At 39.6% G+C, this 17,161-nt stretch overlaps 1 protein-coding gene across 3 annotated transcripts in view; it reads right to left on the reverse strand.

The window, feature by feature from the left end:
* nr3c2 (nuclear receptor subfamily 3, group C, member 2) overlaps positions 1-17,161 on the reverse strand; it is a 482,067-nt gene that overhangs the window by 78,863 nt on the left and 386,043 nt on the right. For all 3 annotated transcript variants that reach the window (XM_059965018.1, XM_059965017.1, XM_059965019.1), the window contains one exon: positions 1,189-1,333. In XM_059965018.1, the coding sequence (XP_059821001.1) occupies positions 1,189-1,333 (145 nt within the window). The remainder of the gene's footprint in view (positions 1-1,188; positions 1,334-17,161) is intronic.

The raw sequence follows: 17,161 nt of genomic DNA on the forward strand, positions 1-17,161 counted from the left end.
GTGCACTTATTGGCATTACACAATGATGCACTCTCCAGACTAATTTCATACTCATGCTGTTTGTCATTTTCACAAGCTTAGCTTTAAGATACCTGCTGACTAATTTAAGCTTTCTAAACACTGATGTCAACCTTTGTGATAAATATGAACATCTTTAATCTCATCTGTCTGTTTTCGGTAATCAGTTTTCTTATGAGTTTAGCATGATTGGTTCTGTCAGAGCTCTATCTGATCCTTATTACTTCTTTCCACAAGATGTCAAGTTACTCTCTAAAAATCTCCACATCAAGATGTTGACAATCACAGATGGATTTATTTTTGCTGTGGAAAGAGATTCCATGTAATTGTCATTTAAAAGCATCAATACAAGTTGCACGTTGTTGAAGTTCACTCAGGACATTATATAATAAAAATCAACCACAGCAAATAATTACTGTACACCAGCATACATCAAAAAATGTGTTTTCAATGCATTCACATAGCAGCCAAGTATTGGATGATAAGTGCTATAAACCAAATTATCAGCTGTTCGAGCATCAGCTCAAATGCCATGTATAAATTTGCCAATGACACAACCACTGTTGGCAAAATTTCAGATGGTGACAAGGAGCCATGCTGGAGTAAGATAGATCAGCTTGTTGAGTGGTGTGCAACCTTGCATTGAACGTCAGCAAGATCAAGGAATTGATTGTAGACCTTAGGAAGGGGGAGTTGGCAGAACATACAGCAATCTTCAACGAGGGACCAGCAGTGGAAAGGGTGAACAGCTTCAAGTTCCAACATATTGACGCAATTACAAAGAACATACAACAGTGGCTATATTTCATTAAGAATTTGCGGAGACCTGGTATGTCACCAAAGACTCGCAAATTTCTACCGATGTGTGTGAATGGACAAGGAGCAGTAACTCACTTTCTTCGTGCTTTTCTTTTTGCACTGCTTATTTAATTTAATTTTTAATGTATTTCTTACTGCAACTTATAGTTTATTTTATTATTATGTATTGCAATGTATTGCCATCTCACAGCAACAGGTTTCATGACATACGGCAGTGATACTTTACTTAGCCTGACTCTGGGTTTTATGCCATGCATTAATCTGATTTTTCTTACTTTGCCTAATACAATTATTGGTATGGGTAAAGATCTACAAACAAGCCATCAAAAAATTAATATGAAATACACTTACTCATTGAACACCAAATCTGGTGCGAAGTAAAGCATTGTGCCATTGGTGTGTTTGTACGATCTCCAACTAAGGCTAAACGTCATTAAACACATCCAAGAGTACCGGAGCAGAGTCATTTGGTCATCAAGTGCCATGACACGGAATCCTGAAAAACACAATACGATGGCCATTAAAGATTTCTTGAACTTTAATTGCTGTACTTAGCAATTTTTTTTGGACTGAATATTTAAGATTCAACTTAATGTTCCCATTTAACCTTATACCCACCACAGTACTCGATACAGTCAGAACTGCCAAATGAATCCTCAACAAGCAAATGAAGGCTAGATTATGATTTCCTGTTGCAGGAGGAATGCTCGGGTCTAGGAGTTCATGGAGAATGTCAAACACATGTTTCTTTTTACTCCAGCATCCACCTTCTGATGTACGACAGTTTAGTGGTTAAGTTACTGAACTAGAAACCATCAACCTAGAGACACAAGTTTGAATTCTACCATGGCAGCTAGATAACTTAAATTTAATCAATCAAATAAATCTTGAAATTTAAAAAAAACTGGTAGCAAAACTGGTTACCATGGAAAAACCAAAATGTGATAAAACCCATTTGGTCAAAAATGTCCTTCATCGACGGAAATATACCATCAATGTGATAGATCCCTAACTGTGTCGTTAGGGAATGAGCAATGGCCAACAATTGCCAGAGTTGTTGACAAAATAAGTAAACAAGTATGAATAAGTAAGTAAAATAAAATTACTTCTGTGCATTGTGATCAATTAATTTGCAGACACGTTGATAACACAATTTCAAAGTCACAATTTAAAAAGATTCAAATATGAAATTTGATGTATTTATGGTTAAATACAACAGAAGGAAATGAAGAATGGAATCCAGATGGTGAAAGGTTGCCTTTTGTTTAAATGATACTTCACTGAAAAAGATACTGGTAGTTATATTGGTCTGCAGGGAGGTTCCTCTCCCTGCCAGCAGGAGGCAGGATCCCATTAATTAAATGATATGTTGCTTGGGGTACTTAATGAGATTTGGTACTAAAGGCACGTTAATACAGTGGTTGAACAGACTTGATCATAATTTCCGGTGCTTTGTGTAAGAGTTTTGCATGTTCACCCTGAGAATAAGTGGATTAAAACTGTGTGGAGATTTTCTGGATTGCTTTTGGTTTTCACACACATCTGATGTAAGTGCTTGTGGTAACTGCTTGTTGGAAATTAATGTTCGTGTATACTGATAGTTGAAGAATTGGAGTGAAATTGTAAAAATAAAAGAGGAAATACATGGAGGAAGGAGATTTACAGTCAGAGAGATACAGCACATAAAATGGCTCTTCAGTGCACAAGTCCTCACCGACCATTTGCACTATTCCTACAGCAACTCCAGCCATGATTTATCAACTCCAACCACAGGCTCGACCTCTCAAAGTTCAAATTTCAAATGTTTGTTATCAAAGTATGTACACATTATACAACCGTGGGAGTTGTCTCCATACAGGCAGCCACAAAACAAGGAACCCAAAATAACTCAATAAAAAAAAGACCAACAAACACCTATGGTCCGATGGCAATTCAAAGTGCCCAGCTAGCATACCAAATCACAACGACTTGGGATGTGGGGGGAAACTGGAGCACCGGGAGGGAACCAAAGAGGAGTGTGCAGACATCACACAGGTCAGGACTGAACCCTGTGTTTGGCTCTCAGGGGCCTCAGCTCCTCTAGCTGCACCACTGTGCCACCCCTCGCTAATGGGATTTATCAGATTGCTCTGAGAGCATGATAGACTTATGGCGACCAAGGTATTAAGAAATCCTGCTCATTCAGGTTCTGATGTAAAAACCATGTCTCTTCCTCCCACTGTCTTCTCAAGCATATTCTATCCCATTATTGCACTATCCGCCCCACAGTTATTCACCCTTCGACCTGACACACATCTTCCCCTTAATGCATTAACTGATCTCTTGCTGGCAGAGTCAAAGCAGCACTGAATCAGAGTTGTGCAGTACAGTAACAGACCCCTCGGCCCACCATGTCTATGCTGACCACACTGCCTGTAGGTACAAATCCAAGATGCCTGCAACTAATCCCATATCCCACTACATGTTGTTCATCCCAGCAGCTGTCCAGGTACCCTTTCAACATTGTTACGGTTCCTGCCCTCACCACCTCATCTGGCAACTCATTCCAGTTACCAACTACTCTGCGTGAAGAATTTATCCCTTAGACTCTTTAAACTTCCTCCCCCTCACCTTAAACCCATGTCCTTTAGTTCTAGGCCACTGCCCCCCCCCCCATCAATATAGAAAACGGTATTTGTACCTCTCATAATTTTACATACCTCTATCTTGTCAGTTCAGCTTCCTTCACTCCAGAGAAAATGGACCCAGCCTATTCAATGTCTCTTTATAACTCAAGTCCTCCAGTTGCTGGATTGACTCCATGGTAGGTGCTGGGTGAGGGCTATTTCTCACAATGGAGCCTGTGCCCAGTGATGTGTCACAGGGGTGCTGGGGCTTCCCTTGCTTGTAACTTCTACAAATAATTTGGACGTGAGTGTACAAGGGATGGTTTGTAAGTCTGCAGATGATACTAAAATAGTCTCATAGATGGTGTAGAAGGTTATGGGGGATCTCGATCAGCTAAATAATGTGGGCTGAGGACTGGTAAGTGGCTGTGAGTCTAGATATTGGTCCATGGCATACAAAAGGTTGGGAACCCCTGATCTGGGTAAATGTGAGGTACTGCATTTTGGGAGGATTTATACACTGTATGGTCGGATCCTGGGGAGAATTATGGAACAGAACAACCTAGAAGTGCCAAAACATAGATCCCTGACAGCAGCATCACAGGATGGTGAAGACAACATTTGAAACACTGGCCTTCATCAGCCAGGGCATTGAGTGTAGGAGTTGGGAGGTTATGTTGTATTTATATAAGATGTTGGACTATTGTGTACAGTTTTGGAGTTTTGATCACCTGTTATAGGAAAGATATTATTAAACTAGAAAGAGTGCAGCAAAAGATATATCAAGATATTGCCTGGATTTGGAGGCCTGAATACAAAGAGAGGTTGTATGGACTAGGACTTAACCCCCATCTCCGCAGAACGTAGGAAATTGAGGGGTGACATGATAAAGGTATGTAAGATGATGAGCAGTATAGATGGGGTGAAAGCACATGGTCTGTTTCCCTGGTTGGGGGGGGGGGGAAGAGACACTTAAATCAAGAGCTATATATTTAAGATACAGATATCAGAGCCAGCATCTTCATAGAAAGGATGGTGCATATTTGGAATAAGCTGCAAAAATTGAGGTGCAGACAGACACATTAGCAACATTTAAAAGCCACCTAGATAAGAACATGGATAGGAGAGGTTTAGAGGATTATTGGCCAAACAGAAGCAGATGGGAAGAGCTCGTTGGGCAACAGAGTGAGCATGGAGGGCCTGTTTTCATGCTTAATAACTCTTCCACTCCAATCCAGACAAGATCTTTGTGAATCTTTTCTGTACTTTCTCTTGCTTAGTCACATCTTTCTTGTAGTATGGTGACCAGGTGGCTGACTAACTAATGTATGTACAATTACTGTATAACGTGATGTCCCAACTCTTCTACTCAATGCCCTGACCAATGAAGTCAAGCATGCCATACATCTTCACCACCCAGTATATCTGTGTTGCTAATTTCAGGTAACCACGTAGTTGTACCCCAAAGGCTTTCTGTTGCAGAACATTTCCCTGGATCAGGTCATTAACCATGCATTTCCTGGCCTTGTTTCTAAAATACATCACTTCACACCTATCTGCCTTAAATTCCATCTGCCATTCTCAAAATTAGAATCAGTTTCAATAGCACTGGCATATGTTGTGAAATATGTTGTTTTGCAGCAGAAGGGCATTGCAATACAGAATAATAAAAAACTATAAATTTAAATCAGAATTATGTTTTAAAGAATAAATAAGTAGTGAATAAAGAGAGCAAAAAAATATTGAGGTGGTATTCTTGGGTTCATTGTCCATTCAGAAATCTGATGGCAGAGGGGAAGAAGTTGTTGCTAAAGTGTTGAGTGTGTGTCTTCAGTCTCCTGTGCATCCTCCTTGATGATAGGAATGAGAAGAGGGCATGGTCTGGGTGATGGGGGTCCTTAATGATGGATGCCACCTTTGAGTCATCGCCTTTTGAAGATGTCCTCGATGCTGGGGAGGCTAGTGCCCATGATGGAATTGGCTGAATTCACAACTTTCTGCAGCTTTTTCCGATTCTGTGCAAGGGCCGTTCCATACCAAACAGTAATGCCACCAGTTAGAATGCCCTCTACAGTACATCTGTATAAATTTGCAAGAATCTTAGGTGTCTTACTAAGTCTCCGCAAACTCATGAGGAAATATAGATGCTGTCCTGCCTTCTTTGTAATAGTATCAATATGTTGGACCCAGGATACATCTTCAGAGGTGCTGACACCCAGGATCTTAAAGCTGCTCACCTTTTCCACTGCTGATCCCTCGATAAGGACTGGTGTGTGTTGCCTTGATTTCTCCTTCCTGAAGTTCACAATCAAATCCTTGACCTTTCCGATGATGAGTGCAAAGTTGCACATCTCTCAACCAGCTGATCCATCTCACTCCAGACAACCTCCTCGTCACCATCTGAAATTCTGCCAACAATAGTTGTGTCATCGGCAAATTTACAAATGGTGTTTAATCTATGCTTCACCACACAGTCATGGGTGAAGAGAGCAGAGAAATGGACTAGGCATGATTCTTGAGGTGTGCCAGTGTTGTTTCTCAGAAAGGAGAAGAAATTATTTCGGATGCACACTGACTGTGGTCTCCTGATGAGCAAGTCAAGGATTCAGTTGTAGGAGGTACAGAGGCCCAAGTTTTGGAGCTGTTGATTAGTATTGAGGGTATGATGGTGTTGAACATTGAGTTGTAACCAGCAAACAGCAGACTGTCATAAGTATTGCTGTTGTTCAGGTGATCCAAAGTCAAATGGAGAGCCAGTGAGATTGCACTGTGGCAAAAGGCAAATTTCAGTGGGTTCAGGTCCTTGCTTAGGTAGGAGTTGATTCTGGCCATGACCAGCTACCCAAAGCACCTCGTCACAGCAGATGTCATTGCATATGGGTGATAGACATTGAGGCAACTCACCCTGCTCTTCTTGGGTACTTGCCCTTTTGAAACAGATAGGAACTCTGACTGCAGCACTCAGAGACTGAAGGTGTCCTTGAAAACTGCCACCAGTTGGTTAGCACAGGTTTTCAGTGCTGTCCCAGATACACCATCAGTCCCTGACACCTTGCAAGGGTTCACCTTCTTGAAAGACATTCTGACATCAGCCTCCGAGACATAGATCACTGATGCTGCACGGATTCACAAAGGTGTAGTTTTATTCTCCCTTTCAAGCATGTCATCTGGGGGTCAAGCGTCACAGCCATTCTTGATGTTAATTTCGCCTTGTAGGAAGTAATGGGCTGCAAACCCCGTCAGAGCTGATGTGCATCTGATTCAGTTTTCTGGCATATTCATTCAGATTCAAAGATGAATCCCTAAATATTGTCCAGTCCCTCAACTCCAAGCAGCCCTCTCTCTCAACCGACTGACCATACCTTCTTGATCTTCACCACGGCACTGGACAGGGTATTCTTTGACCCACTATCACAGTGGTCCTACAATATTCTTCACTGTCCACTTTTCCTCCAAATTTGGTGTCATCTGCAAACTTACTCATGAGGCCAATTACACTCTCACCCAATCCTTAATATAGATGACAAACATGGGATCTAATCTCTGTAGCACTCCACTGGTCACAAGCCTCCAATCTAAAAAACAAAATACCACCAAGCCTGGTTTTGCATCTAAATGGCTCACTCATTCTGGGTCCCAAGTGACCTAGTCTTCCAGAGAGGCCTACAATGCAGGACCCTGACAAAGTTCAAGGTAACTTTATCATCAAAGTGTATAAGTATCACCATATACCACTCTGAGATTCATTTTCCTGTGAGCATTCACTGCAAGTATAAGAAACACAATAGAATCTAGGAAAAACCACACAACAGGATGGACAAACAACCAATGTGCAAAAGACACCAAACTATGCAAATACTAAAAGAGAGAAAACAAAAGAAATGATAATAATAAATAAGCAATAAATATCTAAAATGTGTGTGAGTCCAGAGTTTGTGGGAACAGTTCAGTGATGGGATGAGTGAAGTTATCCCTTTGTAAAGTCCAGGAAGACAACATCCACTGCTCTAACCTGGTCAATCTTCTTGGTCAGCTCTCAAAAAGTTCAAACAACCCAATAATCCAGAAAGGAAATTAGTGCAAGTGCTGAAATAAGACAGAAATACACAGTGGGCAAGGTCACGCTGATGATAGGCCACTGATCTGAAATACTGCAACTGTTCCTCTGCTCTGCCTGTCCTGCTTCACACGTTGGTTAATGTCAAACTTAATAAATGTTATCTTTACACCTCCAACAGAATTGAGGATCTTGAAGCAAAACACTTGAGTTTGGTGGTGCTGCTTATTATCGATGATGTCAGTGATAAAAGCTCCTACCAGGTCCACTTGGCTGAGATGGAAATGTGAGATTCCTGAGCTTTACCAACACCAAGAAAGCTCCGAACTCTGTGTCAGGTAGAGACACTGAGGAAGCCCACCCTCTGTCTTTGAAACCTGTGCGTCAGGTACAACCACTTGCAAGATGTGCCTCTCCTGATTCTTTCCCTTCTCTGGAGCTTGGAGGTTCAGTGCATTAATATAGTGTTGGGCCAACTGCAACTAATGCTGCTGGTCCAGTTGATCATCTTCTCTCAGTGTTGGAGCAGGCTCCAGCTGTGGTACAGCTTTCAGGGTACCTGTACCTGGTGCTGCTGGTCCAGCTGGGGATGAGCCACGTGAATGGTCCTGCTGGCAGTCTCGCAGAAGGTAGAGGTGCTGCAGGACCTGCTTCCATTTCTGGCGACGTAGCTCCAGCTGTGGGTGCTCTTGCTGATAGTGATCCTGCTGGTACAGCAATTGCTCCTAGTGGTGTCGCTCCAGGTCGGACCACTCTTGCTGTGGGTGTTGTTGCTCCAGCTGTTGAGGTTTCTACTGGCGATGACACTGCTCCAGCCGGTGCTGGACCTGCCTGTAGTGTTCCTGCTCCTGTTAGTGGTGTTCCCGCTGCCACCAGAGCCATCCCTGGTTCTGCAGGTGGGTGGTGGCACTACTGAAAATGTTCCTATTCCTACAGGTGATGGTTCTGCTGCCAAGGCTCCCAATTCTGCTGGTAATCTTGGTCCTCAAATGAAGCCTGAAGTAACACTGCATAAGCAGCACACAAGGTAATTTGATAGATCAGAACTCAAAAGCATAGATCAGATATATAAATCTCCACAGTGGTCAGAAGAAATATCAGCACAAATATGGCAAACAGGCCTTTAACAGAAGCAGGCAAGAAAGCAGCTGCTAGCTTTCAGTAATTTTTGGCATGTATTTCTGTCGTGCTTTCAACCTCCTCAATTGCCCCTGTGTTTTCGCTGCCCAGGTTCAGGAAGCCTGGGAAACCAGCGGACACACAGATTAAATCGAAAAAACTTGTGTTATTATTGCTATAATTGAGTGATTATAATACTGAAATTGATAACCACCTTCTCCCAAGTGAATTCAGGCACGTGTAGACTTACAGAGAGCATTTAAATGCAAAATTCAGCAGAATGGACCTCTTGATCTTCACTGGTTTTAAACCTCAAAAACTCCCAAGCCCACACATCTCTATAAATTAAAATGTAGCCTTTTGTTTACTTAACAAAATACAAATTAGGCTCTACTATTCTGTAATAGGCAGAACACCCACCGATGCTCCCAGCCTCTTTCTCCATGATTCATTACAGGTAATGAGGTAATGAAGTCTGCTGATCCAAGTCGCTTAAGGGTTGTGTCTACACTGCAACTGTTAGTGTCATAAACAAGGGCTTTGGTCCACTGTGCCCAGTTCCCAGCATTCGTCCAAAGCCTTCTAGGCCTTGATAATTCAGGTGTTTTCCTTGATGTTTAAAATATGTGGAGAATATACAGATCCACTACCTTCTCAGGAATGTATTCCAGACTCCACCATCCTCTGGGTGATAATTGTCCTTACTCCTCACCTTAAATGCATGTTGTCTGCCTTGAGATATCTCCACTATGGTGAAACATTTCTAACTGTCTACCTTCCTTATGTTCCTTATAATGTTGTCTTTCTGAACAGATACCCTCTCAGTCCCTTCTGCCCCAAGGAAAACCACCTCAGCTCATCTCTTCGCATCTGAAACATTCCATACCAGGGAACATTTCCTCTGTAACCTCTCTAGTGCAATCACATACCTTTGGCAGTGTCACAACCAGAACTGCAGGAAATACTCCAGCTATGTACAAATAATGTTAAAAGACATTGAACAATGACCTCTATGCTCTTATATTCTACACTTCGACTAATGAAGGCCAGCATCTCATTTGACTTTTTCACTATCTTATCCACCCTTGTCTTCAGTAATCTATAGACAGGTTCACCAAGGTCTCTTTTCCTTAATTCTCATAAGGAACCTACTACTCATGACATCGGCACCATTATTATGAGACCTAATTTACACATATCAAGATTAAAATCCATCTGCCACTGTTTTGTTCAGTTTTACAGCTAAACAATATTGTTTTGCAACCTCCTCATAAACAACATCACACCAGTTTCTATGCCATCTGCAAAGTTACTATTCATACCTCCTACATTCATATCCAAATCGTTGATGTATACAAGCACAGACAGAGCAATACAGTAACAGACACAGGCCCTTTGGCCCAACGAGTCCATGACAACCACAGTGTCCAACCAGCAAGTCCTAATTTTCTGGATTTGGCCCATATCTGTAGAAGTGTTGCCCTCCCCCATGTACCTATCCAAGTGCTTCTTAAGTTAACACTATTGCATTTACCTCAACCACTTCTACTGGAAGATCATTTCATATACTCACCATCTTTTGTGTGAAAAAGTTGCCTTTCAGGTTACTTTCAAATCTTTCCCCTCTCATCCTAAATTTATGGTTCCTAGTTTTGGACTTGCCTACCCTGGGGAGAAGACTTTTGCATCCACCTTATCTATGCCTCTGATAATTTTAAGTATTTCTATAAGGTCATCCATAATTTTTTTAATATGTTCCAAGGAATAAATACCTAGTCCAGCCAAAGTCTCCCTATATCTCAGGCCATCTAGTCCTGATGACATCCTCAATCTTTCTTGCACTCTTTCCATTTTTTCCATACCGGGGTAACCAAAACTATACACAGTACTCAAGGTTTGGACTCACCAATGATTAGTACAACCACAACATCCAGTAATATCCCAACTTCTATGCCCAGTGCCCTGACTGATAAGGACCCTTGTGTAAAACCCTCTTTTCACATCCCCCACCCCCAAACCATGTCTACAGTTTCAAAGAACTATGTACTTGTGTTTCTACATCTCTCTGTTCTTTTACATTTCCTGGTGCCCTACCATTCATACCTACACTGACTTTCCAAAATGTATCATTTCACGCTTACCTGATTTGTCCCACTTCCCTAATCAATCAAGATCCCCCTGCAATCTGCAATAATCTTCTGTATCAGCATCTTGTAATTTTGTATCATCCACAAACTTACTGTGGATCCAAATCATTTATATAAATCATGAATAATCATGATATAATCATGATATAATCAAATCATTTATATAAATCATGAATAATAAGGGGCCAACACTGAACCCAGTGGCACAGCACTACTCACCACCCTCTATTCTGAGAAACAACTTTCAAACAACACCCTCTGCTTTCCATCTCCAAGCTAATTTTGAATCTACCTAACTAGTTCTCCTGGGATTCTATATGACAAACATTGAGTGTCCCAGCAATAATCACTGTGGTGCATTATGGTCACGGGCTTCTAATCACTAAAACAACCTTCTGCTTCACTCTATGTCTCTTACTACAGCCGCATTAGATCTAATTTGCCAACTTGCCTTGAATCCCATGGGTCCAACCTTCTGGTCCAGCCTTTCATGTGGGACCTTGTCAAAGACTCCAAATCCAATGGGCAACAGCTTTCACTTTTACCAGTCTACTTGTGAAACACCGAAGAACAGGCAAATGGGAGATATAATTACAGCACCTGACAGTCATTTCTTCTACGGAGATCCAGCATGTAAATGAGAAATGATTAAAACAATTCTAAACCTCACTTCAAAAGAAAAACTTAATAGAATAAAAATAATAGAATAAAAAATGGGATAAATTGAGACAATGTATGATTTTGTTTAAAGAGCAATAATTTTATCCAAATAGAGTTTCAGCAACTGAAGTTTAGAAATTATTAAAAGCTGATAGATATAAAATATGAAGAAAAGGACCAGTGAAATGTTGGTCTTCATCAGAAGGGGCTGGTAAACAGTACAAATTATTGTACTGTTCTAAAAAATTTTGATCACAACTCCCAATATTTGAAATATACTCTCCTAAATGTAATGAATGCTGAGGTAGTTGAATATTGACTGTGATCAATAGACTTCTTTGGTAAGAGTACTAAGAAAAATGGAGAAATGGAGTTGAGGTGCATATCAGCTATGATTTAATTTTATAGTGTATTGGGTTAAGGGCCTGTTCTTATCCTGCTATCCCTTGTCATATGTCCATTCTTAGTCCGCATCACCTAAACTCTTCCCCCCCCCCCCCCCAATCCCATCTCCCATTACTCTGTCTGATCTCAACCCACAAAACCAGTACAGTTCATGCTGGCATCGGCTGTCCTCAGGCAATTGTAATCTCATCTTGAAATTAGCACTGTTCTCAGAATCAGAGATCCAGGCCTGCAGCATGAATAGCTCAGTGAATCATGTAGTGAGCAAAACTGACTACATCATAAGGAAGAAGAGACTTGCACCACCAGGATGAGAATGCAGGCACATACATGGACATCCGTAGAATGCACAGACCTCGCAGCGTGGAATACCAAGGTGAAATGCAGCAGATCCAGAAGTCTCTCGTGGTTTGTGTGGGTAGCTCTAATAACAAATGTATACTTGCATTTATAAAGTACCTGTCACAATCCCAAGACACATCAAAATATTTTACAAGCAGTGATGTACTTTTGCAATGCAGTCACTGAGGGTTGCATTGTGCAATGGATCTATGACTTACAGATCAAAGCAATGACTCACTAAAGAATTTCAAAGTATATTTATTGTGTTGTAATTTTAATTAGCAGTGGTATTATGCTCAGGCCAGGTGGAAAGCAGCATTAGCACTGAAACCATTTTGCAAAAATGATTCTGAGTGTTTTGGCTGATTGGCTTCATAATGGTTAGTTGCTCTTTCCTGACTAATATTATCAACTGGCAGATACTTGAGCTCAGGAGAACGATTAATCAAACAGATCCTGTTTTTTTATGGTGGTTATTAAAAAATGACACAGATCTGAAGTTCAGATATTGGATGCGCCATGCTACATGCAAGACCAATTATTAAATAAATTGATACAGGTTGATGATGGACAGTTAGAGATGATATATGGTCTATTAAAAATATTTCCTGTACATTATTTCCATTGTGGCTTTCTTGTGTGCATCCCGATATCCAAACTGTTTAAATATTACTACTCTTATCCCGGCATGTTCCCTCTATCCCTTTCCATACAAATGACAGAAGAGCCTATAGAGAAAATGTAAATGAAATAGGCGATAACATCTTGGGAGAAATGTAGAATTCAAGTCTGATTATCGGTCATTGTCATTTTATTTTGACTGTGTGGGTCAGATGGTGTAAGTAACTAATAAAAATGTATACTTGCATTTATATAGCACCTTGCACAATCTCAAAACATTGTCACTGTGGATAGAGCTGTATAGAAGATTTATACTTCCTAGGTAAAATTAGTGACTCATTTAAGAATTTCAAAATGCAGTATATCATGTTGTCATTTATCTTGTTAAACCTAAGGTTTGCTGAAGTATCATAGGACTTCCACACTCCACATAAAATTAGATGGCAAACATGGCCAACTACCAGTACCCTCCCCTGAGTGAGATAGTTTTGAATCCAGTAATTCTCCAGTGAATTACATGCATAATTCTGCCAGGCCCTTCTGTGCAATTTAGAGGAGCTGCAACACTGCTGGAAGTCTCTTTTTTGGAAGAGACATTAAACAGACGAAGCTCAGTCCTCTCAGATACATGTAAAAAATACCATGTCACTTCTCAAAGAATTGCACGAGAATTCTGCCAGGGATTTTAGCTGTTATTCATTCAATATAAACATCAATAAAATAACCTATAAACAATTATAACCTTGCTGCATATTGGGCTTTTAATGTGCAGAGATTGGCTTTTTCTCAAACATAATCTGTGGCTAAAACATTTATGATAAATTTAAGTCACAATTGTAACTATATCAATAAAGATTTGTTTTTCTTAGCTTTTATTATGTGCCTAATTTATACTGGTTATTGTATTTGCATAAAATATTAAAATATTTTTAATGGTTATTAATTTGGCTATATTTAATGAACTCATTAATATGGTGCTGAAACATTAACTATAGTATACTATCAGAGATGAATATGATCAGTGGCCACTTTATTAGGTACCTCCTATATCTAATGAAGTGGCCACTGAATGTATGCTTGTGGTCTTCTGCTGCTGCAGCCCATCCATCCACTTGACGTGTTGTGCATTCACAGATGCTCTTACGCACACCACTGATTAACACATGGTTATTTGAGTTACTGTCACCTTCCTGTCAGCTTGACTCAGTCTGGCCAGTATCATCTGACCTCTCTCATTAACAAGGCATTTTTGCCACTCATGAGATGTTTTTTGCTTTTTGCACCATTCTTTGTAAACTCTAGAGACTTCTGTGCATGAACATCCCAAGAGAGCAACAGTTTCTCAGAACTGGCAAAAAAAAATAATTCCATGGTCAAAGTCACTTAGATTACATTTCTTCCCCATTATGATGTTTGGTCTGACCAACAAGTGAACACCTTGACCGTGTCTTTCAGTTTTTATGCATTGAGTTGCTGCCACATGATTGGCTGATTAGATACTTACACTAACATGAGAATATACAGGTGTACCTAATAAAGTGGCCACTGAGTGTAGATTGGTAATGTGTTTAAAGCACAATGCATCAGTGTCATAGTGAATCATGTGCTGTGCCTAAGTAAGCTGACCTGATTGAGTAACATGAGGTCAACTGATATTTATTCCTTGTTTTCTATAAAAGTTGGGGCTTCATATCAGGCTGTCAGCATGATGCCTAGAAAAGGGGTAGTTAATGAATCTAGCTGAGACATGGCTAACCTCAGGGTTTTGGTTTTAGAAACAATGCTGACCTGACAGTGCACAAATTGTACATTGTCAGGTTCTTGAAATAACAATATAAATATTAAGTTATTGGTCAACAGTAGACAAATGTCATAGAGTATGTGACAAATTTCTGGACATGAAGCTGGTCAGAATGAACCACAAGAGTCCATACAAAATAAAAACAACATAAGAAAATGAGAAATTAAATATGAGTAGAGGCATATGACTGATCCCCTGCTCCTCCAATGTTCTGAACAGCTTGAAAGAGAAAGGTACTTTGCAAAAACCTCACCATGACCTTCCCAATAAATGGTAGCTTCTCTTTCCTATTTTGATTCATCAAAACAAATTTTTAATTACAATTCAGACTAATAAATACCCATGTTTCATTGAACTGGTAAGTTCAATGCTTACCAGTAGTGCTAACTACTCTGCTCCTTCAGATTCCATTCTCAAAATTTCCTAAATATTTTTGTTCCCTAAGAGAGTTCTTTAACATTGTGAACTCCTCCAACACCACTTACTCTCTGAAGTTATGGATTCTGTTATCTTTCATAAGCTTTCCTACCTTTTCTTCCTTGAATTATTTCAATGGAACCTATACTGGTATAAACAGCAATCATTGTGAATGACAGAAGCTATCTCTGCCCTCTCTGAGGTGCTTTTGACTCAAATGTCTGTACTTTCTCTTCCATCTTTCCATTCTGGCAGTTCCATTTCCAACAGCTTGCTCTCCCCTGCTCAACTGGTTACTCCAGTGTCTCTCAATATTACATGTATAGACTATTAAAGAAATAGTGCTGAAAACATTTAACAGATCAGGAGTTGAAGTGTGTCATCAAACTAAACAGGAGGAGGGTGAGGTCAGCAATTTGGAAAGTCAAGTAAAAGGGAAGGAGAGGTTACAAAAATCACAGTAAATAAAAAGACAATAAGTTTAGGAAGGGACAAGAACTTAACTTCTGGTATAATGGAGACAAAATTGAAACAGTGACGAATACAGAACTTTTCACCTCAGTTTTCTGAATATTCTCCCCTTTAGAGTTAACATTTCAGGTTGTTAACCTTTAATCAGAACAAGGAAAAGATCTTTTAAAGCTTTTGATCCTTGGTCTATTCTTCATTATGCCTGAGAACATTAATAATATGAATAGGATAAACAAAATCATACATATCTTTATCTCTCTATTGTGATGAAAGAATATTCACTGTACTGATTTTCTCTTGTGAATGAACCATTTATTTTTAAATTCTATTGCTGCAATATATGAAGTTGGCTTGTATATATTCTACCAGAGACTCAAGTTGTTATAATCCTTTCTATTTTTCCTAGCCTTGGGTATTCAGAAGTTTGACTGCTAATGCAACCTTCATCTCATGAAAGTTGCATTAAGTTCTGATGAACATAATGCAACTTTGTTCCACGTTCTGATGAACACATTAAGATCTGAGGGATGAAATTTATCTTAAGTTTCTCTAGTGACTGATGTTCTTAAGAAACATTCTACTTGCTGACTTTGAAGCAAGTAGCTCCAAGCATGTAGGATGATTAAACGAACAGGGTTGTAAGTTGCAGTAGCATTTTGACTGAAATGGGTCATCAATAATGTGGAGTTTACGTCACTCATGTCCTTGCCAGATTTCAGTAGCTGAAACAGTTATATCTGAAGAGATGCTCCTACTTCAAGGTAGCAAACATTTTTTTCTTAAGTTGCCTTGAGGCCAGGATTAACAAGGAAAACATTTTGATTAACTTAAAAGGCTTTAAGAACAATTCAGAATAATTAAACAGATCCTTCTCCAAATCTCCACATGGGGCTTAACCTCCCTATCATCAAGAACACTATCAGTCAGTTGGGTGAGTTTTATATTTCACATCCAAAAGCTATATTTTATGATGTGATGTGCTTAGTTTTGTAGATAGTCTGCAAATGTTGTTATTAATTCTTTTTGAAGGTACATAATGAATTAAATTTTGTTGATACCCTATTCTTCCCTATTTTTATACTAAACATAAAGTAACATTTTGAGTTTTGACAAAAATGATTCTTTGGAATTGAAACACTGCTGAGGAACACAGTATCTGGGATCTAAACGGCAATATAAATAATTTTGTAAACTGTAAATGACGATTATTGAGCATCATGCGTGGTCAAACATGTGTCATTCTATTAAGCCTTCAGTTGAAGAAGGGAAATTTTTAAGTTTAAGTTAGTAGTTAGTGTTTAAGCATGTGGGAAACATTGGAAGTGAGAAGTAAATATAGTAGATGCAATCATTTTATATTGTATTTCAAACATGAATTTCTGTTCTGATAAATGGTCATCAATCTGAAATGTTAACTCTGATTCTCTTTCCACAGATGCTGCCTGACCTGGTGAATAGTTTCAATATTTTCTACTACCTTATAGCTTTCAACTATCCACACTATTTTGCTTTAATCTTTATGGGTGTTGACATTCAGACAGCAAGTGAGTCAATTGATTACACACTTAAATACACACAGACCTACTGGGAAAAAATTGGCAATAGAGCAAAGATTTAAAAAGGAAGGAAAAAAAGCTGCAATCATGCAAAATGCAGATTCATCTATAAGTTCATACAT

The sequence above is a fragment of the Hypanus sabinus genome, chromosome 3 (assembly GCF_030144855.1).
Source record: "Hypanus sabinus isolate sHypSab1 chromosome 3, sHypSab1.hap1, whole genome shotgun sequence".
Taxonomy (NCBI): Eukaryota; Metazoa; Chordata; class Chondrichthyes; order Myliobatiformes; family Dasyatidae; genus Hypanus; species Hypanus sabinus.